At 40.9% G+C, this 25500-nt stretch overlaps 3 protein-coding genes across 3 annotated transcripts; 1 reads left to right on the plus strand and 2 right to left on the minus strand.

The window, feature by feature from the left end:
- Positions 1-535: 535 nt before the first annotated feature.
- slc25a1a (solute carrier family 25 member 1a) lies at positions 536-4631 on the plus strand. The gene is made up of 9 exons (XM_069672846.1): positions 536-794; positions 1349-1456; positions 1559-1658; positions 1800-1938; positions 2022-2106; positions 2210-2314; positions 2426-2541; positions 2618-2691; positions 2780-4631. Exons 1-9 carry the CDS (start codon positions 536-538, stop codon positions 2892-2894), a joined length of 1101 nt encoding a protein of 366 aa, XP_069528947.1. The 3' UTR covers positions 2895-4631.
- A 135-nt stretch (positions 4632-4766) lies between these two features.
- Positions 4767-11576, minus strand: nle1 (notchless homolog 1 (Drosophila)). Its single transcript, XM_069672354.1, has 13 exons — positions 11530-11576; positions 10639-10801; positions 10258-10478; positions 10053-10132; positions 9871-9947; positions 9682-9779; positions 7953-8145; positions 7701-7836; positions 7536-7582; positions 7246-7448; positions 6942-7101; positions 6785-6855; positions 4767-6691 (listed from the first exon to the last, which is right to left on the minus strand). Exons 2-13 carry the CDS (start codon positions 10774-10776, stop codon positions 6679-6681), a joined length of 1437 nt encoding a protein of 478 aa, XP_069528455.1. The 5' UTR covers positions 10777-10801; positions 11530-11576; the 3' UTR covers positions 4767-6678.
- A 1947-nt stretch (positions 11577-13523) lies between these two features.
- Positions 13524-18483, minus strand: inpp5kb (inositol polyphosphate-5-phosphatase Kb). Its single transcript, XM_069676452.1, has 13 exons — positions 18263-18483; positions 17727-17831; positions 17495-17603; positions 16747-16863; positions 16189-16364; positions 15962-16073; positions 15780-15889; positions 15671-15697; positions 14665-14887; positions 14424-14561; positions 14260-14343; positions 14071-14175; positions 13524-13592 (listed from the first exon to the last, which is right to left on the minus strand). The coding sequence occupies exons 1-13, from the start codon at positions 18481-18483 to the stop codon at positions 13524-13526; spliced, it is 1596 nt and encodes a 531-aa protein (XP_069532553.1).
- Between the last annotated feature and the right edge of the window lie 7017 nt (positions 18484-25500).

Consider the following 25500-nt stretch of genomic DNA (forward strand, 5'->3'; position numbering starts at 1 on the left):
TAACAACATTTTAATTATACTACATTAGGATAACCAGTAAATAGCTTAATCTTTGAAAAAGGACAAAGCAAATGAAGGCCAGGTTAATTTGTTTTATGATTCGTGTAAACTGAGACTTGGTGCTTCACATTTGTGTGCCTGTATAGCTGTATTGATTTATTTTAATTCACCAATTATATTCACGTAAAAACTGTTATCAGACAGTACAATTACAAGTATCTGATGAGTAAAGGTCTTAAAAGCACTGGTTAATGCTGGTGGATTATTATAGTAGCTGACAGACCAGAAATTAGCCTTTGCACATACAACCCATCCTCCTCTAATCTATTGGTCCACAGTAGTCATGCATGGCCACGTGACATGAGTAATGGCATTAGGCAGGGTGGTGAGCCAATAGCTTGCCCCATCACCTGACCGCTATTTGAATATCGATGCTCCCTCTGCCTCCACATTGGTCCTCTTTCCTGTGTTGTTGTTGTGTGACATTGTCTGTCTGGGATCATCACCACCACACTGGGAGATTTCTACGAGCAAAATGTCCTCACTGCTGAAGCCGTTTTCGGTGTGTGAGGGGCCGTGTGAGAGCTCCGCGGTGAGGAGAGGATCCCCGAGCACAGCCCCGCATCAGCAGCCTTCATCCCGGCGTCTGGCCGCTGCTGCTGCGGCTGCCGCCACCACCGCGGGGATGGGCTCTCTCCCGGCTCACCAGCGGTCGTACGCGGCGAGGAGAAACCTGGCGGCCGCTGCAGTCGGAGGGAGGAAAATGACGCACCCTGGAAAGGCTATCCTTGCAGGTTGATTTCGCATCGCAAATTTATATCCTGCAGATCCATCCTCGTAGCCTTCTATTGCTTTTTGCACAGCAGAGCCTAATCTCAATCTGTCGCCCATTAAGGCTATCCATGCAGAACTGGGTCACTGAGCCAGCAGTGATGCTTCAGCAGTGCATGATGTAGTTGCATGTGTCTTTCCTTTATATATTTATATTTTTTCTCACATTTAATTCATTTGAATGAATCTAAGATGCCTTTTAAACATGTATAAAGATGCTGAAAGGCTTATGCTATGTTTTGACTTGGGGCAGATACACATTCAGTAGCCTTTAGCTATTCATGCCAGCACAATACAGGCACTGCTGGGTAACCACATCACATTAGCATTTCATTTAAAACACAAAGATACACCAGTATTGATCCAGCATCAGCACCACTCTCCACTTAATCCATCTCATCTGTTATATTCTGTGTAAGCAGCCCTGACTCCTGCTCCTGCAGAACATTCAAGAACAATTCTGCACAGTGAGTCAACAAATCACTACAGCTCTGTTTCTCTCCTCCCTCTCTCTCAGGTGGCATCGCAGGAGGAATCGAGATCTGTATCACCTTCCCGACAGAATATGTGAAAACCCAGCTGCAGCTAGACGAGAGAGCCAACCCACCGAAATACAGGGGGATCGGTAGGTCACTGGGACATGTGTGACTGACTGCAGGTTTGTGTGCCAAGTCTTGTGCTGGGTTACTCACTCACTGATGCTCTCTCTGTGTGTGCACGCTTGCAGGTGACTGTGTTAAGTTGACTGTGCAGGATCACGGGCTCAGAGGGTTGTATCGAGGTCTCAGCTCCCTGCTCTATGGATCGATACCAAAGTCTGCAGTGAGGTGACGATGCACACTGAATATACAAAAGCTGTTTTATATTTTTTTAAATGTTACAACTTTTGCTTGAAGACGTTTTAAAGAAGAATCCGTTAATAAGAATGTTTTTGGATGTGGTATATTAACACTTCCCGTCTCTCGCAGGTTCGGCACGTTTGAGATTCTCAGCAACCCGATGCGAGATGCGACGGGTCGGCTAGACAACACGCGGAGCCTCCTGTGCGGTCTGGGAGCTGGTATCGCAGAAGCCATCGTGATCGTCTGCCCCATGGAGACGCTGAAGGTCTGTGCATGCTCATTTCATCTACTCTTTTACTGATCTGAATGAACAATGGACTTATGCGATGTGTTCCCCTTGTCCTGCAGGTAAAAATGATTCACGACCAGTGTTCCCTCAGACCTCGCTACAGAGGCTTCTTCCACGGAGTCAGTGAGATTATCAGAGAACAGGGTAAGAGAGGAGAAAAATGGCTGCCAGCGAAAAGAAGTGTTTAACTACCAATTTGCATATGTGTGGTCGAGGCTCCTTAATGAATTCTGTTTGACTCATTTAGGTGTGAGGGGGACGTATCAAGGTCTGACAGCGACTGTGCTGAAACAAGGGACCAATCAGGCCATCAGATTCTATGTCATGAACCTGCTGCGTAACTGGTATAAAGGTAAGAAAGCCAACTCACTGCAAAAGATCCAACATGCAGTGTTTTTGCTCATTATATCCAATTTTTTAAATGCTTTTTCCTTCCATCTCTCCTTTCGATTTGGCCTCTAAGGTGATGACCCCAGAAAAGAGATGCACCCAATCGTCACAGCGATGTTCGGGGCGACGGCGGGAGCTGCCAGTGTCTTTGGAAATACACCTCTGGATGTGGTGAAGACAAGGATGCAGGTAGGAAACACACCCAGCAATAACTTCAATGCTCTCTCCCCACGTGCAGTTTTAATAAAACCTTTGTTTGTTGAAGGGTTTGGAGGCCCATCGCTACAAAAACACAGTGGACTGTGCCTTCAAGATCTTGAAGCAGGAAGGGCCTCAAGCGTGAGTTACCCTGATCCTGCTCCTCACATATTCTGTCTTCGGTTTTCCTCCAACCGTTTAACCTCGTCTCTTCCTCTCCGTCCTGCAGGTTCTACAAAGGAACCGTTCCCAGGCTTGGCCGTGTGTGCTTGGACGTGGCCATAGTCTTCGTCATCTACGAGGAGGTGGTCAAACTTCTCAACAATGTGTGGAAGACCCAGTAGACCGGCCGAGGCGTGGGGGGAGGGACAGAGGTCCAGAGAGGGAAGCACAGACCAGTGCCTCATGCTACGCACAACTCAACACCTCTATTCTACTTCATACTGGCTCTCTGCACCTGAACAGTTATCATCATCTCTACCAGTGTCCGTGTGGTTTGCAGGACCTACCCTGAGCAAAGTTAGAGGGGAAGGGACGGCTGGTTGCACAAATATGTTTTTTCTGTAGAGGCCAGATTTAGGAACAAAGAGGGATCGTTTTATTTTGAAAAGCAGGACGAGGCAAATGAAGTTTAAATTGATGTGTTATTCTGTGCGTCTGACCAAACTCGTAGACTCTTTCTCGAGTCTTATGACCAGAAGCATTAGTGTATTTAGAGAAACACACATAATATTAACCAAAGGTTAAAGGGATAATTGAGCTGGTTTAAAAAGGGATTTTACATGTGTGGTGTTTTAGCTTTTTATGACTGTTGTTGCCGTACGTGTTTTAGAGTGAACACATAGGACCAGAACCATAAATGTGTCTTTTGATCCACTTGAGTACCTACATACTAAACACAGAACAGAGACAGGCTCGCTGCAGTGCTTTAACACTCCTCGGTGTTGTAATTAAAGCTTACTTGACTGTGCTTGTGGCTTGATCTAAACTAAAACATCAGTGATTTCTTGCTGTGTTGTGCTCATGAGCTTTATGAACTGTTCATTGTGCATTCCATGGCTGCCGCTGACAACAGAATGAGGCTGCATGTTGTAGCAATCGCAGACAGGCTTGTTGAGGCGACACACACACTGGTCTGGAGTATGTACCTCTGCTGCAGATTGTTCTCGAGACATGTAGTCGTTACGCACATTTTGTAGGAAACAAATCCATATGTAGCACAATCTTCACATACAGTCTTACGATGAGATGAAAGCCAGAATATTTATAGAAGTTTGTGAGCTCATTGATGTTCAACATCTGACGTGATCAGTGTGTTACTATAGTCGGTTGAGTTTTCTCCAGATGTATGTGAAGGCTTTATTTGGGAATATTTAAAACCTAAGGAGCCTGACAAATTAGAGTGATTTCACCTCGACGAAAGATAACGTTTAAACTTGTTTAAGCCATATGACTGTTTCTTTTTGTGTTCCTTTATTCATCAATCCAACACACTGTCCTTTAGTCAGATATTTTGTCACTTTAATGTTTATTTACCTCAAGCTACCCTGCTTCATACGCTTTTTGTAGGCTGATGAACGTCATTTAGTCATCGTTTATTGCACTCACTCGTCTAACATAGTGTTTACATGTGATATTACAGAGAGAGCAGACAGAATAAGTGATGGGTATGAAGCAAGGCTCGGTTCTGATAGACCTCGTGGCACCATGCAGCCTTGCACAGAAGCCTTTTACTCCTCTTTGCCAAACTACTGCTGTAGACTCTCCCGTGTAAAATCCCCGATAGGAGCAAATCTTTGTTACATTTTAAACCAAGAGCTACGTAGTGTGTCGAATCTTTGTTTGTACTGTTTTGTTTTCATTAACGAAAGCACATGTTTGCTGTGTTAATGCTTCGCTGCTTTTCAGAAACAGGACATCATGTGTTTTTCATTGTTCAGCATATCACATTTGGTGTCGTTGATTTTACAGAAGGTCCTGTTGAGCAGACTGAAGGATTTATGTGCTGCAGAACTGAAATATGTTAAAGACACATCAGTAGGATTTACATGACCAGATGTGGAAAGTGTTTTTCAACATAACATGGTTTGAATAAACTTGATTATCTGATCTGTGCGACTCCGGAAATCTGTTCAGACATCATGGAGATCCTATGGTAGGGCATTAAATGTGTGTGAATATGGAGGATCAAACTCTGCTTTATAATAGCCATCGATTTTTATTTCAACACAGGCATTAAGGAATTTAATGAAGCAAAAAATACGATTATTTTCTCATTTAGAAGCATGGTGGCTCACTGAGGTGGCACCTTAAGTCACTTGAAAAAGGAAGACCTTTATCTCGTCCCTCAAACTGAATGACGAGTCACATTTAAGCAGATTATATCTGACACAAATGCAAATATTGCTTTTTGATCATGACTGTGGACAGTTTAGAAATAAAACCTTTATGTATCTGAACTGAATGCAAATTGCAATAAAACTGTCAACACAGTGAATACAAAACACTCGAGGTATGACTGTAAAAATTACATTAAGAGTCATTATCAATTTCCTTTCTAGGTTTTGAATTATGTTATCAAATGAAATGAAATAGGAATAGTTGTCTTAAAGGAGACATATGTTATTATTGTGATGCGTTTGAATCACGTTGGTAAAGTTTGTTTCGTTTTAAAAAGTGTATACTTATTTTGATATAATTATTTATAGAGCCTCCATCCTCCTGAAACCAACAAGATGTTTTACCATTCAAAAGGTCAGACCTTACGCACGATTGGCTGACAGTATTTGGAGTGACCGCATAGCCGCTCCCGCCTCGCTGCACTGTCACTCCAAAGTTGTAGAAAACATGGCTGCTCTGGGATCGGTTATTCGGCCTTATATGTACGAGCCAGAATCGGCAGGAGGTATCGAAATGGGAAGTTGAAATCTTGACTTGACTACAAGCTGGTGCAAGAAGGCAGCCTGAGGTGACTGACGGTGAATGACGATTGGTCGATTTCAGCGAAAGCAAGGTGTTAGGTAGAAACCTGCAGCTGTTCTGAGCGGCCCATTTCAGAGGCGACCTTTTTAAACATGTTACTCTGGAAAAACACAGAATTATGCACTTTTCACTTTTTCACTGTGAACAATGAACACCCAAAGATGTGAAACACATAACAATATGAGAATATCCATTCAAAAGATATGGCCCCTTTAAAGGCACACTTTTATCCTACTAGCTGAAGAATGGCCAACCATCTGCCTTAAAAGTAAAAATAAGCCACACCAGCTGCTTCTTAATCTGGATAAAGAAACGTGTAAATATTTATTCACAGTAAATACTCACAAAGCCAATTCTATACAGGAAATCAAACTGTTGATTCTAACTGGAATGGGGAACCTGAACCACAGAGTTCAGAGCCGTTGACGTTTGTGCCGGAAAAACCAGCGAGCTGAGGCTTTTGCTGATCGCAGGACAGAGGAGATTAAAGGCTGAAGGAGCAGGGCGAGCGGTCGACACTGACATCACAGAGGAAAGGTATTAGAGCTCCCACCTGTTGCCTCGCCGGTGCACCTGTCACCTACAAGTCTACCATTCATCTAGTAAGGCTTAAGGTGGAGGAGAGGACACGCATGCTGCTGAGAAACACATCCGCTTGTGCTGATTAAATCCTGCGCGTCTGGTTTCATTCAAGAATATATTCTGAAAACAGAATTTGGAGCTTTTATATTTAATTGTTTTATATACTTAATTTCTGAACATAGTGGTGGCACTATAGCAGAAGCTTTAAACTTAAGAATAAGTTCTTTATGTCTGGGCCCCTTTGTGTACAAAACAATATGTACATGACTTTTTAAAGTTCACAGCTGCTAGCACTGACTTGTTACAGTGTAGCTTCTGCTTGCAGAGATCTCAAGCTCAGAGTAACACCTCTACAGTGTTACATTATAATATTCCCACATGGGTTTTAAACCTGGTGAGGGTACTTTGATCATGACTAGACTGGAGTTCCTTGACACACCGTGTAATAAAGTCAAACTTGGGATTAGGTTCAGTCCAGCCACCTTTGCTCCAGCTGTCAGGCTTCTTGCTGGTAGAAGATGTAAAAATCCTCAGTCAAAGTTAGGACGAGGAACCGAGGCGTGGTTATCTTCTCCATCTGGAAATACAACACAAGGCCAAAGGGTTAAGTTTGAGGAAATGCAGGAATTTAACTTTAAAGGTAAGAATGGCTTCCTGGCATCTCACTCACATTCTGAGACATTTGTCTTTCCCGCCACTGGCCACTCTTTGTCCATCAGGACTCCAGTCCACTGCATACACCTGCAAACACAAGAAACAAGGCACTTAGAAAACACACAAATCAAAACATTAAATCGATCGAGAAGCAACAATTTCCCCTCCTGTACCTCGTCAGCGTGGCCGGGCAGGTCCATGTTCAGCTTCCCTGTCTTGATATCCCAAACTTTGAGCGTGCTGTCGCTGCTGCCACTGACCAGCAGCCTGCTGTCTGCAGACCACGCCACCTGATACACAGACCCCACATGGCCACGCAGGGACGTCAAGTACCTTTAGATGAATGGACAAGCAGGAAGACACATGAATACACAACTCTTAGGTCAACAGCACCATCACCTGGACAACAGCAGTATTACACGCACGTCGATTTGTTATCTACTAGACTACATAAGTTTTGTTTCTAGAGATTCTTACTTTCCGTTGCGTCCGTCCCAGATTTTAATAGACTTATCGAATGATGCAGAGGCGAGGAGCCTGGTGTCCGGGGAGAAGAGCACCTCATTGACCAGAGCGCTGTGGCCCGTCATCCTGGCAAGAGGCTTCTTGTCTTCTGCAGGGTTCCACATGAACAAGGTGAAATCATCTGAGCCAGACACGAGGCGCTCAGGAGCCTGACCCTGCAGCACGAGAACATGAGTAAGGCTACTGGTACAAGAGACACAGACAGGCTTAAACACAACAGTACAGACACAAACAGTACTCACCCTAACTTTATTATATCTCTCCAAAGCTCTCTCCTTCAGCTCTTCCACTGCAGAAAACAAATGTTTGGTAAATGTAAAACATCCTCTTTAAAAACATCTAAACCAAAAAGTCTCTTATATATAGGCAAGGAAATGTTCCCACTAGCATGGTTCCATCATCCTTACATGATCCAGTGAGGTCCTGGGGGTTGATGGTGGCAGTTGCAGGTTCAAACGCTCCAGTTCGCAGGACGTAATCTGTGCTGAGAGCCAGGGTGTTCACCCAGTGGGCGTGCCCCTGCAGAGTCCTGCACTGGACGCCCTAAGAGAACAAATACACACATGTTAAGTCTTTCTTTGATGCATACCAACCATTCAACTCATTCTGTCTGTGCCGATCAACATTTGGATGGTTTTCTCAGCCACATACACACTTACATCTTTGGCCCTCCACACTTTGACCGTTCTGTCCTGGGACGACGTGTAGAGAAGTCCGTCTCCTCCCCACTTCACACAGGTGACTGACTGAGTGTGACCAGTCAGGATCTTCTCACAGCGTCCCAACACCGTGTCCCAGATTCGTATTGAGCCATCTTTGGAGCTACTGGCTAAGTACCGACACTCTGGGTTACTGAAAGAAGAGAGAGGAGCAGATCAGAGGCAGAACATCAAGACAAGAAGGCCTGAAATAATTTCTCAACTCAAAATCAAGTAAGAAATCAAGGCTTCACATCCTGGCTAGTCTAACAGCTACTGTAACTCCACCTGTCATTGATATTTTCAGAAAAAATAAAATAACATGGCACTACAGTTTACTGCCTATACTTTAACACAAAAATTTACATCCATTATAATAATAATAATAATAATAATAATAATAATAATAATACATTTTATTTAGAAGCGCCTTTCAGGACACTCAAGGTCGCTGTACAAACAAGAAAACACCAACAAGAGTAAAAACACCAACAAGAGTAAAACAAATCAGATAAAATACATTAAGAGTGGGTGAGGGACAGTGCTGAGAGTTAGGGAGAGTAGGTAAGGCGGAACAGATGAGTTACAACACAATTACAACACTTCCTATTAAAAGGTTATTCAACAATAAATATGCTAATATACTAATCTCCTTAAAAAAATAAAACTTACCAGCATAGCAGTGACGGTACTTTGGTCATCGTAACTTGGTTTCATCCACATTAAGGATGAGCCAAAATATGAGAGGAGTCTTAGCTGACCAAGTTTTTGATGAAACGCTGACACAATGCAGCTGATGCTTTCCGTGGGTTGTTAAGTTACATCAGTCACAGTGTCCAGATAAGCTCAGGTACGAGTATAGCAGTTGTGAAAAAGGGGCGTGGAATGTCTTTGATGCCGTAAGTGAACGAAGCACCGGTTTTATGCAACGTTGCCAGAAGGTCTCAAACAGACAGTTTGCACTGTGATGAAAATCTGAACAAAATGTTCCGTCTTCCTGCTGTTTTTTTTCTCCACACACATTCAGAATAATTAACACTGCCACAATTGCTGTTAGCATTGTCGTTAATAGGTGGCTTGCTTTGAGCATGTGCTTATAAACTTTACATTTTAAAGGCTCATTATGATTGTTTTGTATTTCTTGATGTGATGTAGCACAGTATTAGTAATGTCACTTATACAATTATTTTTCAACCCCGGAACCCACATCATTTTCTGACAACGTAGAAATATAGATTTAGTTCAATGTACTATTATGTATGCATGATAAGCAGTTCATTAATGGCATGAATTAACGACAGCTAGTCAAATAGAAAAAAAATCTTTGGTGAAGGTCAGTCCTAATAGATATCCATTATATTCATCAGTGCTCCCTTATGAAGTCATTTGAACACATTTTTGTTGTCAAACACTTTTCGCTCGTTAGACAGAACTGGACTATTCACTGACCCTCGACTAGCCTCGACTAACTTTATAATTGGACCACTTTGTTCTAAGAGGGAATGCAGCATTGATTGACTGGGACATCAGTAAGTCATGATGGTGTGACAGAAGCAGCGACGTGGCATTCAGCCCTTCATGTTATCATTAACACTTGGGCTTTCCTGTGCAAAAGGACTTCTAGTTATACAGTTTTCTGAGTTTAGGTCGGCAGTAAAAGTAATGAGAAAGCGATGAACTGTGCACTCACAGATGAAGAGGTTCCCAGCAGAGCCAAGTGATCCACTTGCTGTGTCCTGTCAGAGTCTTCCCCATCTGCATACCCGTCACAGGATCCCACAGACAGATCTACAGAAACAGCACCACAAAAATTATATACAACGTTCTTATAGGATAAAACTTAAACATACAGATTAACATGTGTGTGTTGGAAGCGCACCTGGCTGTTCTTGCATCCTGATGCCAGCTTCTTACCATCAGGTGACCAGGCGATGCTCAGCACCCAATGTGTGTGTCCTGAAATGATGCAGAATTCAGCTAAATGGTGTCTAAAATCACTGATCGGGCATTTGTATGTAAATGCATGGCAGATTGTGCTGCTCTGTAGAAGTGACTTTATACCTCTGGCAGTGTGGTGAGGCGTCTCAGTTGTCAAGTCCCAAAAACGCACTGTGGTATCACCTGAACCGCTGGCTAGATATCTGAAACACACATGGACAACTGAATCAACAGCAGGTCTACCTGTAATTGTTGTTTTGGTATAAGGACAGAAAAGAAGAGCAAAGACAAGTGAGTAGATATTCCCTCTGTTCTCTAAGTTACTTACTTGCCGGTAGGACTAAAGGCAGTTGAGATGACGGCTTCTGTGTGTCCCTGTAGAGTGCTGGTACAGCGGGCCACAGCTCTGACCCTGAACACAGCTTGAGGCTGATACACCACCGGCAGAACCTGCTCTGTCTCGACCCCGAGAGCCTTCACGCACAACCCCAGACTGGACACAACCTCAGCCTCTCCTCGCACAAAAAATGCAAGTGGCACTGGCTCCTCCTACAAAAGAACAACATGATATATTTACCAGATTTTAAAGATAGTATTCAAGCAACTTTAAGAATTAGTAAGGGTAAAAACAGAATCTATAGCTAGGATTAAACAATGAAGACAACGCGTGTGCAGCCTATATTTATGTTATATGATGCCAGCTGGTTACCTTCTGTAGAAGTGCATTGCAGACAAGCTGTAGTTTGTCTGGGGTGATGTCCAGAGGCACATCAAAAGGTGAACCCAGAACCTCCCCACTCTCGTCCTGAAACTGGATCAGCAGCCGCTCCACGTCCTCACTCGTCATCCTCTGCTTGGTTTAGGATCCAGATCTATCAATCAGATACAATTACAAACATGAAGGTATAAAAAAGTGTTTTACATAGGAAACAACATCCAGTGTATAAGTAGGGTCAGAAAAATTCTACAGGATTAATGTTTAGTTTTCATTTAGTGTTTGAGAGATTTGTAAATGGAAGTTTCCTGCTGTAAAGTATGAACTTAATTTTACTCCTTAAAGAGACAAGAGGAGAAAATTCGAAATATTTGTGTTAAATTGTTTTTCATTGATGCTAATCACCCAAAGCCCACACCATGACGTTATATTTGCATTAAGTAGATTTAACAGTCTTTCCTGTTAAGTGAAGCAGCTGACTAATAGGAGATGTTGATTCTCAGTTTGGTCCTTAAGGCAGCATCATAAGCATAGCTAGCTGAACCATTTGACAAAATATATATTAATATACGTTATAATGGAAATACGTTAAGGGAATCGGTCCAGCACTAACACATTGTAGAGTTATGTTCAAAGATTTGTACCAAATCTGACCACATAAACAGGGACCGTGTAGCGGTTTGCTTTTAGCTAGCTCATGTCAAGTATAGTATATGATGCTAACCAATAAAGCTAACACCGCTAGCATGCTGTTAGCTAGTATTTTAGACAGCTTATCACTTATAGCAGCGATGGAAGAACAGTAAGATAAATGTCACTTGTTCACACAACTCCGTCCAGTTATATTTTACATCAGACAGGCGCATACAGGTACTTAAACTTTACCTTTAGAGAAGCAGCGATGACTTAAAACTCCCCACGTGTATACCACCGAAGAGCCTTTAAAGGTAAGATACTACAAGTAGACGGAGTTGTCATGTTAGTCAACGCTTTCGCGCAATGAATTATGGGAAGAAAAAGGAAAGGGAAAGGAAGTTGTAATATGTTTTCTGCGCTTTATTGCCCTAAACTTTATACTCGCTTTGCGCTTATTATACTTATCTATGTTCTCTGCTTGATATTTCCAAATTATTATTTTACTGTCAAATTAGATAAATTACGGTTTAACTATAACATTGAATACTATAGTAGGCTAATAATACCAATCCCAATAAACCGAATAAAGGTGACCATCTCACACACCTTACAACCGTTAAAATAAGACCATAGACTCATACTTGATACATTCTTATCACTTCTCATACAAAAGTTATATGTTTTGGTTTCCTTGGTAACACTAATAACTTTTACAAGTTTAGCAACATAGATGGTAAGATAGAATTGTGAGTAGATGAAGTACCTAGATTTTCTAATGTGTAACATAAATACTGATAGTATTACGGTGCGATCTACCTCTGCTATGATTCAAACTAAAAGACTGTTGAGTGTTGGATTCTTGTGCTGTTTACTAATTTCCTTCTTGTTTTTATTTTACTCTATGTCATAATAAAACGTTATATGACACAGCATACCATGATGTCCCAGAATAATATGCTACAGTATGTCAAAGTATAGTGTGATGAATCATAGAATAGTATGCTGTCATGATATACAATGACATAGTATATAGTATGTCACATTATAATGAGATTGTGTGCTATAAAAGTATAATACCGTAGTATACTATGTTGTGTTATAGTATAGTATGATACGTTATAGTAACATGTGTCAGTGTGAGTCAGCTGCTTATTGTGCTTAAGACGTCTAACACTTTCTTAAAGAGAAAACAAAAGTCCAGCTTGCACATTTTAAGATATCACTACATAATTTATTTAATTTCATTAAGGAAACACATAATGTCAATACACATCCTATACACAGATTTAGTTCTGTTGCTGTAATATTGGCCACTATATCAATCAATCAGTCAGACAACCAAATACACACAATTCCTCTATAAAACACATACACACATAGAGATTTTGACACTTTGTTTTTCTTTGACGACAATCATCACTTTGCATTCGGACAGAAAAGGCATCCTGTGTCACACTAATGTGAGGAAACGACAGCTCGGAGAAAGATAGATAAATAATAATTAAAATAATCAATCTTTAAATCGTTGTGAATTCAAAAAATATTCTTATAATCATTCTGTTTACCACCTTAAGAGTCTACCATGGTACACATTATCCTTATATAATCACATCCACATTAAAAATATTTGTTATAAAGCAATATGACTGTACTCTACATGTACATTTTATTTTAATGAGTGTTCCACTTGGGTCCAGTAGTTGTAAAAAATAAACCCCAGCGAGACTCTTAAAAACTTAATAACAAGTTGCATCTTTCTGCATTTCTGTGCCTTCAGATGGCCTGCATCAACATATAATTATTTATACAACAGTGACTGTCAGATCTTTCTTACATATATTGTACAACCCTCTCCGCACTGTAGACCAAACCAAAACTATAAAATCTATATCCAAATACAACTTGACCAAGGACTTTTGATCTGCAGTACATGTCAACTACTCTCAACTTTTTTACTTTCCCCTCAAACTGGCAGAACAAGCCTGTGAATACGCTGGGCGGCAATAACTGTCTTTGTAAAGAACTACTCCAGCAAGAGTGAATTCAACTTAATGTGAACTCCCAGAGGCAAAGTAAAAAAAACAACAAATTGAAGTTTCCAATTTGTAATATGGCACGGAGTGGTGACCATTGGGTTTATCCACCAGTAAATGATGCAGTTGATCTTGGGACATTTTGAAGGTCTGAATCAATTCTTGTTCCGGGAGAGAGGGTTAAGATGTGCGACTGTACTGAGTTTGTTTTTATTTGTCGAGTCCGTTGATGTTCTCTGGAACGAGGCCTTCCATGATGGCTCGCTTTGACTCCAAGATCTGCAAGATTGAACAAAGAACCTTTCACCAAACAGCCCACAGGTTTCATAATGCAAATACACTAAAGTTGCATTTCTACCACAGGAACTTAACCCCTTAGACTAGGGACTTAAGGAGGTACTAGGGACTTAAGGAGGTACTTCCATTGTAGGGACTGTGATCTTAATTCCGGAGACTATATTTTACATTCATAAGACTATTGCACATATTAGCAGATGGTCTTCAGACTATGGTGGAAACACAAACTTTGAATCCCTTAAATTTGACCTTAGCTAAGTTAAATCTTTTGTACTATTTGGCACCACAGATTATTCAGGTTGATATAGGTTGTAATCAAAAACTTTCTTTTCTTGTTTGGCAAGAGAATATTAATGAGCCTATAATGAGTTGTCTAAGGGCTAAGGGATTATCAAACAATGATCATAATGTACTGACACATTATTAAGTATAACTGCACATGTTACAGCGATCCACTCACCTGGAAGTTAGCACTGAGGCCGATGATGCTCTGCATGTTTGTACTGTAGTAACCCAAAACATACTGTCCACCCAGCAGAGGGATCTCATCCTTATCCACAGATATCTGCAGCACACATACATAAGCATGCATGCATATTAATGAAGCATGCATAGTATTTGTCAAACGTGATTAACATGCTTCTATTACCTGTATGTCTTCATTTGTCTCTGGTAAGTCTACCTCTCTGACCCAAGCAAAGGTTTCATAATCAGATGCACTCTTGAATCCCACCTGCAGGAGAGCAAACACATGAGTTAAATCTGTCTTCTATTATATTGTGTAAGTTTTTCCCTCTATGTGTGTCACAGCACCTTGTACAGGCCAATCCAGTCCCATGTGGAGGACTCGAAATCCTCTTGGACGGTGTAGTTAAGCAGTGCATCCTGGTCGGCGCTCCACACTCCCAGAGGAGAAACGCGCACCAGTGCTGTGTCGAAGCCCTTCCTCAGCTGCAGGAGGACAGAGAGGGAGTTTTAGATATACTCTTCTTTTATTGGTTAATGAAGAAGAAAAGAAGCAGAATTATATTTATATACAAGTCCTGGTCCTCACCTCCAGATTGAAGGTCCCAACGACCGGCTTGTGGTCACTAACTCCATAGCTCATGTCACTCGTGTATTTGTCCTGAGTGACCAGGAGTGGATACTCATCCATTTCATCGTCAGCAGAAGTGGACGCTTTCTCATCCTCATCCTCATCATCCACTGATGGAGGAGTTTTCGGTTTGATGCGCCAGAGGATCCGATCCGTCCAGGCTGGTTTCCTCTTCTTGCCGCTGTGGGAAGCAAAGGCAACATCACAACACAGTTTCCAAATCGAGAAACTCCTTGTTTGTAACGCTTACCTGATCACTCATATTCCCACAATTTGTACTTAAATATTGGAAACAGTGCTGGTAAAGAACACAAACGAGTCACACACATGCAGTGCAGAGCTATAGACGCAGTGTAGTGCTGTCTAGAAATGATGGATGTCAGCAAAGAATACCATTAAAGATGGTATTACAGTTTATTTAAACGCACGTTCACTGGAACAAGCAGCACATACATGCAGGAAGACACAGTGGGGAATCGGGTGCAAGAGGGATTGCGTGTCTCCATTATTTTTTTGGATTAAAGGTTATGTTTAAATAACTTTCTATAATACAGGGCCATCTCTAATCTCCTACAGGGCGTATCTATGGAGACACCCACCTTTGCGGGTCTAACTCCCTGTACCAGGCCCCCAACCAGACAGAGAGTAGCCCCCAGGTAAGGGAGGTGAGGAGGAAGAAGAGGGTGGTGCTGCAGCGCTGCAGGGGTCGGGGTCTGTACATGGTTAGGGGCAGCGCCACAGCGCTCTTTCTGAGAGAGACACATATACAGTGTGCTGGTGTCAGGAGTGGATATGACTCAGAAAGAGCTGCTCCCAACTTCAGCTATACATCAGGGTGTGCTGCTTTGTTTGTTTTATCTATAAAACGTGGTGGCAAACACTACGGGAGAAAGGACAGATGGTGCTGTGACGAAGAAATGAGGAAATGTGGGGCATGCAACACAAAACAACAAACAAGTCTTACTTAAAACGCAACCATGTCTTCGGAGTGCTGTGCCAGATTAAAACGGAAATATAAGATGTTATAATGTTTTCGAAATGTGCTGAGAATAGCTGTCTGTCGCACATGTTACCTGGTATCATACGTGTCAGAGTTACGGTCAAACTTGTAGGTGGGTTTGAAGTTTAACGGCCCCTCCTCAAATTCCTGCAGGAAAGGCTCCTTCTTCCTCATCATGAGGAGCTGCAGAGCAATGAAACAAATTAGCAAGTGTCCTTTATAGTGCAAATGTGTGTGTTTATTCCAACACTTCACCTGGTCTTTGTCCCACAGCAGATTAAGTCTTCCGCTGTTGATGGATGAGCGGAGGAAGTGCAAGCCGTGGTCTGCGATACGGAAGTTCAGGTCACCCAAACAGAACACCACCCTGCGTGAGAGGGATGGAGCCTCATTTTAGCTGCTGCACAGTACATAAACCCTCACTACACATTTTACACATTCAGTGTGTGTGTAAGGCAAGAGTGTCGTGTGGGCGTGCTGACTTGTGGTCCCGGACGGATGGCGTGTCAGAGATGTCAAACTCTTGCGTCTCCAGGATGTACTCAAACTCATCGACACGCTGCAGAGCGTAGTTCATGTGAGCAGCTAGGTGGCAGTTTAGGAAGCAAACCATGTGACCGTAGAAGGAAAAACGCACAGATACTCCTCCTTTGTTACCCTAGCACAGACAAAGAGACAAAGTACGCAACGTGGAAGATAAAGTTAACATGCAGAGACTCTTATCATAAGTAAAAACGGTATGTTATGTCGCTGTAAGCAATGTTGAAAAACTGCTTGTATTCAATCTGAAGATGTTTTTCCTTTAACTTTATTATGATTATGAATCAGACCTTTTGTCTTACAAGTTTTTGCCTCAGTGTACCTCACCAGTTTCAGAGTTCTTTGTGTGTGATTTCATTCTGTCAGAGCTCTCGCACACTCCACTTATCAAACACAAAAGGCCTTTCATTATGTGTTTAAACTCCACAGCATCTGATGCCTGTGGGATTCCTGGTGTGCAGTGTCTATTAGTGTTGTTGTCTGTCGTTGCGATTTCCTACCCAGTAGCCAAAGATGCCGGTGCGAGTGTAAGTGGTCTGGATGTCTCTGATGTAGGGGAGGTGAAATTGTTTGGCGAAAACCAGCAGCAGCAAACCCTGCATCCTCACCGAGGTGACCTGGACAGAGACAGAGACAGATTTTATGCATTCATTTAGTTGTTGTATTTTTTAAAATTCAAATGTTTTTCCTTTAATTTATGCTGTACTTTTTTGTTAAACAATGTATATGCAAAAAAAGTACTGCACTCCATACTGAGAATGTTGAATATAAAGCTTCGACAAAATACAATGGCACACGAAGCAATTAACTGAACGCTGCCTTTGTTTACATTTTCCAGGGCCAAAATTTAAAGTGAGTGATACATATGACTGTTAAAGAAAGCAGGAAGAGATTTTTTGTTAAATCACCACTTAAGCATGTAAAGGACAAAATCAGCAAAGAGATAAGAGGCACGGCTCTGTCCACAGGGGGCGCCAGAATCAACACAAACGAAAGTTCCTCACAGGAGCTTTAAACAGAAATATAACAATCTCAAACTGTGCTTACACAATCTCTAGATTGTAGAGGGTAGGCTACTGGAGAATTTATACACAAAGCCAGATGGCTATGTACAATGTCAGAGACACATTTCAGCTGCCTTAAACACACAAGTTGATTCATACCAGTTGTTCCAAACATAAATGCACAAGACCCAAATGTGTACCTTCTGTTTAAACAAGTCCCATTTCTCCCTCTGTCCACTCTCACCTTGACAAAGCCTCTGGGTGCCAGTGTGTCCATGAAGACGTGACTCCAGGAGTCCTCCACCAGCAGGTCAGAGATGAACCTCACAGGGGTGGCATTCACCTCCTGCAGACTGTCGCACACAAACACACAGAGAGATTAAATCTGCTGACGACCTTTTCCCCTTCCTTATCAGTAAAAGAAACACTTTATCCTTCAGACCAACTCCTGGCAAAGTTTTATTAATGATTCTTACCCGATCACATAAAGGTCAGTGGGGGGCTGGACGTCTAGCTGCAGCAAAGCGGTGACGTCTTCAGGGGGCTCCGCCGTGGCCACGTTCCAGGTCACCATGTGCAACCTGTCAGAGGGTTTGGTCACAACATGAATTAAGCAAATATTGTCAAATTTCAGTTTCATTGCTTTTATTTACCTTACATAAATACAGTGAGAGTTTACATTATGGTGCAAATCCAATATTATAAGTAATTAAGCTGAAACTAACCATTTTAAATCTTCAACAGTTCAAAGTTCTACTTTATTTCCGGATCAACTTTCATTCCAGTAATTTCTAAATAGAACATATATTACATAATACAACATTCAACAGTATGTTAGTGTCCTTAGAAACTGAATAAAATAAAGTAAAAACACATTAAAAAGTTACTGTTAGTTTGATCAAAACATAAGAACTGTAAGAAATACTTCCGGATTATTTCCAGGAGTTCAAACACTCCTGCCCGTTTCTCTGTAAACTTGTGTAAGTCTGAATGAGCATGTGCACATGTCAACCTGAAAGCGTCTGTGGGGATGTAGCGCCCACACAGCTGAAAGGCTTCATCCAGTGTGCGGGAAACCTCTTCGCTGGCTTCATCGTCAGAGCTCATGTCCTCTATGCAGGTGAGCAGCTGAGACAGACGCTGGCGGAGGAGCGTCTTGGACCTGGAGCTCTGAGACGCCGAGCTGCTCATGCTGTCAGAGCGATGCCGTGGATCGTCGTTTAAGGGGTCCATGTTTGGATGTTAAATGTTGTTACCTGTTTGTCCCAAAGGTCAGGAAGAAAACAAAAATCCAGTGGAGGAAATGCCTTTGGCTGGTTTCTCCTCAGATGTCTTTGGTTGCAGCCATGTGAGGCCTTTTTGAAGTAACATGAACTGATTCCTGGGTAGACAAATCTCTCCGTTCGTGCTTCAGGCAGCTTCTGATTTAGTCTCTCCAACCTGACCGGGATCAAACCGAGGGTGAAGTTTTCCCTCCTCTGGTCTGGTGCAGCTCTTTCTGCGCCACAGCCCCGTGTGGTCATGCAGCAACAGAGCGACGACTGACAAAGCAGCGGGGCCGACCCAGGAATGTGGGCATGATTGAGTCAGATTTGGATTATAATCGCAGGCAGGAGACGGGCATGTGAACATGTGTGTTTGTCTGTGCGCGTGTGTGTAGTCACAGAGTGTAGAAGAGCAGGGCTGATCCTGCATCATTGTGAGTATTGTTGCAAGACTTGGGTAACCCTTCAGATCCCTAAGAGGTTTAGGCTACCAGCAGCGCTGCCTCTATCAGCTGAGCATAATGTATGTAAACCTGCATTACAGTCATGCACTACACTGGGGACAACAGCACACAATAGCATTAGCTTCTTTTGGCCTCAATCCAGCCTCTCATATAGGTGAAAGGTTATCTATGTCAATCCAGAGAGAGCTGGGGGGCTTAAATGTAGCTCTGACATAGATGTATTTTAGCCAAGAACGAAAGCTCAAATAATTCTAATTAAGTGTTACAGAACAGTTCATAGCAGACAAATTACACAATAGATTTGGAAGCACACAATGGGCCTAAGCAGTCAGCAACTCTGACGTATGTTGCCTAATAGTTAAATGGTTTAAAGGTTTCATAACCATTAAGTGGTGAGATAATATTTTACAAATGTAAAGTTTGGTTCCAGCATTAAGAAAATGTTTCTCTCACAAAAATAATAATGTAATAAGTTTAGAGAAAGTATGGTAATATTTTAAAGTTTTACAGCTCCTGAATTCTAAACAAAAAAAATTTAATTGTTTTATGGATTACTACGGAAGCCCTAAGCGGACATGCATCCATACCTTTTATTCACTCCATTTTCCCGTGACACAAAGTAATTTCCGGGTTGTTTTCTCAAGATATTGACTTATTTATCACATTATCTCAAGATGTTTTGTTTTCTAGATCACTGGAAAATGATCCTGTTATCATGAAAAAACAAACACCTTTAAATACAGGTAAAGAAATTACTCTATAACCTCAAATTCTCCCTTATTAAATAATTTCTGATAAAGTCACTGGGGTTCAAATCATCATGACCAGCGTCAAAAGAATGGATTTAATCTTTGGAGAGCTGTGGGGGGCAATAAGGAAAAAGAAGCTTTGAGAATGGAAGCAACCAGAACAGATTGCCTCTTACAAAATAAAAAATGCTAATCTTGGGTGCCCCTTTTCTCCCTGCTCCTTCATGTAACAGCGTCACATGCAGAGACTTAGTGCACATTCTTTAGCGAGCAGAAGTGTTAAGTGGATAACCGAGGGCGGTCACCAGTCCAGTGAGAAATGATGAATGGGAGACTAAGTTTTGTTACAGAGCCGTGAAAACACTCAGAACCAGCAGCCTCAAAGCTACTTATGAAGGTTAGGCAATCCAGACATGGCACAGGAGGGTTTTACCTTCTTAATGGACTTCGTCAATCTCTACAGATGTCCTTTTTTGCCTGAAGACTGTGCTTTCTCTTACAATTACTTTCATACCATGTCCTTTTTTTTTTACCCTTGCAAGACCAGTGGAGTACAAATAAAGGAGGAAAGGGTCTGTATGAGATTTTGATCTTACCTGCACTTGTCCTTCCCAACACTTCGAACTCTTCCAGTGCTCATGTTCTCCCCTGTAGGCAAACACAAACACAAATACACCTAAACAAAGTGTAACCCCCTCCCAAAAAACATACCAAAATAAAAATAAACCTTTCCTCTACTACAGCCAGTTTACCGGGAGCACAGTCCGAATATAACAGACCTGACAGGGATGCCTGAAAGTCATTTCTGAAATGGCTTTGTAATCATGTGTAATCACTGTTAGCTTCATCCACGTTAAAGCGACAGTGCCCTGTAGGTCACAGGTAAAAACAGAAACACTTTGCTTAAGAGCTATTCTGTAAGATTTTATCAAAAGATTCAGACGTACAAACTGATTCGATTTTTAAACACCCTTATGGTGGATAATCAGTGTACAAAAGAAGATAGTGGTTAGCTTCTCTACCATTGAAATTCAAAGCAGGAAAGAGGTATTGAGCACTATATAAACTCCGTTAGCATTAGCAATAATGTGAAAAACTATTTTCCGAATATGGCTTATGTGCTCTAATGGGCAATGCACACGTACAGACATAGCAACATTAGCCTTAAATTCAGTCATGTAAGTCCTATTTTCACTTGGGAAAAAGCTGGCTCTTATTGTCCTGAGTTCTCTGCTATGTTTACTAGCTAGCTAGCTGCTAACTTTGTTGGTGTGTGTTTTGTTCTGGCAAAGTAGGCTACAATACACTTATTATTAAGAACTTGTTTGCTGAGCCTGGGAAACAGGTTGTTGAGAGCAATGAGAATCAATGAAACAGTTACTATGAAGGCCATTAAAAATATTAGCTTAAACATGCTAAAATGCGTTTAGCTAACAGCTAAGTCGGTTGATTACTATCTGGGGGTTTGTCATTATGAATCTCACAGCTCTCCTTGCATTACAAGATGTCATTTTATCCTTAATGTTAATGATAAGGATAATTCTTAATTTACCTGCTCTTTCACTAAACCTGCCCACCCAAATATTAGTGCTAATAAATCTGAAAGTCTTAACCCTCAAATAAACTATTGACCTCACGTGGACAAAATTCTGTTCCCAAAACAGATTAGGAGTCTGGATTTATTGTCATAATACCAAACAGGCATCTGAGAGTGGATGGATTACAGAATTATAGTGAATATAACAGAACTCCTAAAATGTTCCCCTTTACATTTTTCAGAAAAGCATTTTTTTTTGTGTGTTTTAGGTATATTTAGATCATTGTTGGCCCTATAAGGCAGTTCTGCCTTTGTGTATGAACCTTTGATAACCTCAGTTTTAATCTGAGTCTGATTTATAAACACATTTTGCCTAAACCACAGTGTCCTTTTACTGCTTAAAAAATGTGTATCATCACTGCTCCTAGTACTTTAGGAAAAACATGACAACGTACAGTAAACACAGCATGCAACACGCCTCAACATACATTTTTTTAATTTTGTGAGACAGGCTAGTCTTGTTAAGGGCAAGAACACATTTTCAAATCAAATCAAAGTTTTTTCAGCCCAAATTCTAACTAATAAATGTATCATGCCTCTATTCTGTCTCAAGTTCCTGCTGAAAACAAAACATCATCATCATCCAGAAAGTACATTACCTTTGTCAGAGTGTCTCTCTCGTGGAGTCTGGAAAAAGCTGCAGACCCCCTGTGCACAGATGACAAAGCTCTCCAAAGGGGAGTCGTGAGACTGGATCTGCTTTCCTACGGTGAGTCCCGTTGTTTGACTGTTTGTTCTCTTTTGGGTCTCAACAGTTCCCCTTCTGGAAGCAAAGTCCCACACACAACCTGCTGTGGACTTAAAGCGTAACATCGGATCAAGCTATTATCCCAGGTTGGTTAATAACCCAGTGAGCGAGTATTATCTTATTCATGAATGGACATGTCTGTTTATTGAATGTCACCATGACGCATGGCATTTGTTGCACTAAAGCCCTCTTTGTATGTTCATAAATAATCCTTCACTTTCTTAACTTGTGGAATGTGGTGAGGCTTTAATGTGCTATTTCAATTAAAGTACACTAAAAACCTGTGATTACTCCTAAAGGCAAAAGACTCTGGGCAGTGCATTTATAGGGAATAGTAAATGAAGTTATTTTTATTCTTCACAGGATAAGCTCTAATGATGGTGAAATGTGGAGCTATATATAGCAGGTGAAAGTGTGTTTTACTTCAGTTTTGATGTCACCAAGAAAATTTTAGTTGACCGAATCACTAAATTTAACCATAATTATGGTATTTAAACATAGCATGAAATCTGCAGGTCAACCTGTCTGACACTTCTGCTATGTTTATTCTATACTTTGTCACATTTCTAGCATCTTTGAAGACATCTTCCCAAGACTCATCGCAATACTTGGCCTGACTCACACAATCTTCAACCCATTACAGTACCAACATTGAATAAATACACTTAATTACCTGCTGTGACACTTTAAAACTAAAGGCACTGATAATAAAATCACAAAGTGTAACACTTACTGTTATTATTTATTTATTTATTTATTTATTTTTCTACTTCCGGGCGCTGAGAGGCCTGTTTCAGCAGCTCTATCCCTTGTATTTTTTATTTATCTATCTATTCTTATTTTTTTATACTGTATTCACTGACTACTTTGTCTTGGTACTGCTTTAACACCCGATTTTCCCCCTTGGGATCAATAAAGGATTATCTTATCTCAACTTATCTTAATTTGAATAAAGAGCCTTGGCTCCCTTGCCTCAATGCATCAGGGAGTTGCATTAGCCGAGCAAGCTCCTCCATCTTCAGATGTTCTGTCCAGAGCAGTCTATGACATCAAATCTGAAAAACTTGCACCCTAACCTCTTTTTAACCCCACATTTCTTTTTGCCCCTGTTTGGTCAAAGCCATTATCTGGAAGTTAATGTAAACCAACATTGTAATTTGTTCTATTTAACAGCAAAAAAAATGGACAGATACTTTAAAAATCTGAAAAACTGCTGTTAAAGCAATTTCATAATCATTTATTTACATTTGTCAAGAGCAAATGTGTACCCCGCTTCTCGCACAATGACAGCTGGGGTAGGCTTCAACCCCCCAGTGACCATGAACAGGATAAGCAGCATAGATAATGGATGAATGGAAGAGCAAATGTATGTTAAGATCCCAGACTTTATGTTTTCCTAAGACTACCAAACTGAACGTTTTGTCAAAAACACAAAAAGAATTATAAAAAGAATTGTCCAATATCTTGGGGAGTATACCTACTTGGGTTCTTGCTTCTAGATGAGAAGATTGAAACATCTCACATATCTGTCTATAAAGTATGAAGCTTTAGCCATTAAGCTTAGCTTAGCTTAAAGCAGAAACAGGGGGAATCAGCAAACCTTCATTTCACCACACCAGGCAAAGAAATGGTGCAGCACATACCCCTTTTGTACCCCGTATAAACACTCAATGTGTCGCTTTTGCAATTCAGTTTTTGTATTAAGTAACAAGACGTATGTTTGTCGACATGCTTTCAGGTGACTGGAGTAACGCGGGGTAATAAGGCTACCTGTTTCCATCTGTTTTCTGCATAGACTGCGTATAAAAAGTTGCTTTAGCCATTTTGTTTCAAATTTGAAGCAAATGTGAAGGTGCCTCAAACCTGTGTTCTTTCTAATGGCCAGCAGGGGGCAATGACACAAGCTGCAAAACAAACTGATTGTATAAGTCTACTAAAAAAATACTCAGTTATGACCTTATCTTAATAGCATAGTCAATTCTTTTTCAATACAGCATGATTGTTTTTTGTTTAAAGTAAAACAGACAATAAAGCAGGTTATGCTTTAGGACCTGCCTCCCTGTGATTGACAAGTTGCAACCACAGCAACAAGTCATAACCATGGCGACTTGCTAACTGACTTGAAACTTGAGGCGAGGTTAAACTTGAGGGTTCAAATTGGTAGTCCACACAAAACGTATGGCTGACGTAAAAGTGGCTATGTCCACTTCTTAAACATTATTTTCAGTCTTTATTGCTGAGCTACGCTAAACAGATATTGGCTATGGCTTCATAGGTATGCTAACATAAAGACATGAAAGTGGTACCAATCTTCTCTTTCATCTGTTGACAAGATAGCAATAATCCTATTGCTCAAAATAATCAGTACTTATATTAAAATTAGGGGTTGCACTTGTTCTCTCATTAACACACTGTGTTCAACCTCATCAACATCTCACAAAATGTGTAGCAGCTCTCTGTCCTGCCCCCTCTTCTGCCTCATAATCAGGATTTAAAGTAATCTTTGCCATCCAAACCTGATTAATTTTACCCGGCCTACAGTGTTTGTGTGTGTGTGTATTTGCTGCTGTCTGGCACAGAGTATTTTTATACTAACACTTGGCGTACCAAAGACATGGTACACATAGTACCTTTTTAATTTCTTGGAATTTACATAATATTTAACACATTTATTGTAGCTATAACCCACTTTGCAAACACATCGGTGATTCTTATACTGTTCATTTTCGACATTGTGTATATTTGGTATGCACTTAACCATTATCCAATATTCTTCATATTCATTATAGTTACTGCCAAGCTGTTACAATTCTAAAACTGTATATTAATTTTTGCGTCTGTCATTACTCCCATAATTTTTCATGTTTCCCATGACATTAGGAATCTTACCATATAGGTTTTATTTAGCTTCTAATGCACCTTTGACAGTCTATAATTCTTCTCGTCTGCCACAATGATAATAAAGTGAGGAGACCATTTGTCTTGTGTTACAGTGCATACAACACAATGAAAAAAACAATTGCATCCAAATGCTATGTACAGTTGCTTTGCTTCTTTTTATTCATTTCTTTACGTCTCCAATGTACAGTAGTGTTATTGGAAGATAAGATGACAAAAAGGCACAAATTCACAATAAAAGAAAGAAAAACAGGAGACAAGTTAACAGGAGTGAGAGAGAGAGTAAGAGAGAGACAGAGAGAAAGAGAGAGAGAGAGTTTTAACGAGTTAAAAACAGTTCGGGGTTGTGGAATCATTTGGTTTCATATTCTGATTATAAATCGAGGAATCTAACAACAGATATCTATGAGATTGTCTCTGTTACACCATGTTCTCTCACAAGTTTGAATGGTATTTTCACTCTTAAAATGGACCTACTGTCAGTATCTGTATACAAACAACCACATATAATTGTCTTGGCTTTTTTTCT

Source organism: Semicossyphus pulcher, unplaced genomic scaffold (assembly GCF_022749685.1).
Source record: "Semicossyphus pulcher isolate SPU_LCO1_2020_fin unplaced genomic scaffold, fSemPul1.0.p SCAF_10, whole genome shotgun sequence".
Taxonomy (NCBI): Eukaryota; Metazoa; Chordata; class Actinopteri; order Labriformes; family Labridae; genus Semicossyphus; species Semicossyphus pulcher.

Coding starts and splice junctions, on each gene's coding strand:
- nle1 (XM_069672354.1), bottom strand. CDS start 10,776: ATGACGAGTGAGGACGTGGAGCGGCTGCTGATCCAGTTTCAGGACGAG. Junction 7,837..7,952: donor AAGTGTGGAGGGCCAAAGAT/GTAAGTGTGTAT, acceptor TTGTTCTCTTAG/GGCGTCCAGTGCAGGACTCT. Junction 7,102..7,245: donor TGGGACGGACGCAACGGAAA/GTAAGAATCTCT, acceptor ATTCATCTAAAG/GTACTTGACGTCCCTGCGTG.
- slc25a1a (XM_069672846.1), top strand. CDS start 536: ATGTCCTCACTGCTGAAGCCGTTTTCGGTGTGTGAGGGGCCGTGTGAG. Junction 1,659..1,799: donor ATACCAAAGTCTGCAGTGAG/GTGACGATGCAC, acceptor CGTCTCTCGCAG/GTTCGGCACGTTTGAGATTC. Junction 2,315..2,425: donor GCTGCGTAACTGGTATAAAG/GTAAGAAAGCCA, acceptor TTGGCCTCTAAG/GTGATGACCCCAGAAAAGAG.
- inpp5kb (XM_069676452.1), bottom strand. CDS start 18,483: ATGGACCCCTTAAACGACGATCCACGGCATCGCTCTGACAGCATGAGC. Junction 14,562..14,664: donor TTGGGACCTTCAATCTGGAG/GTGAGGACCAGG, acceptor GTCCTCCTGCAG/CTGAGGAAGGGCTTCGACAC. Junction 14,344..14,423: donor ACTGGATTGGCCTGTACAAG/GTGCTGTGACAC, acceptor GCTCTCCTGCAG/GTGGGATTCAAGAGTGCATC.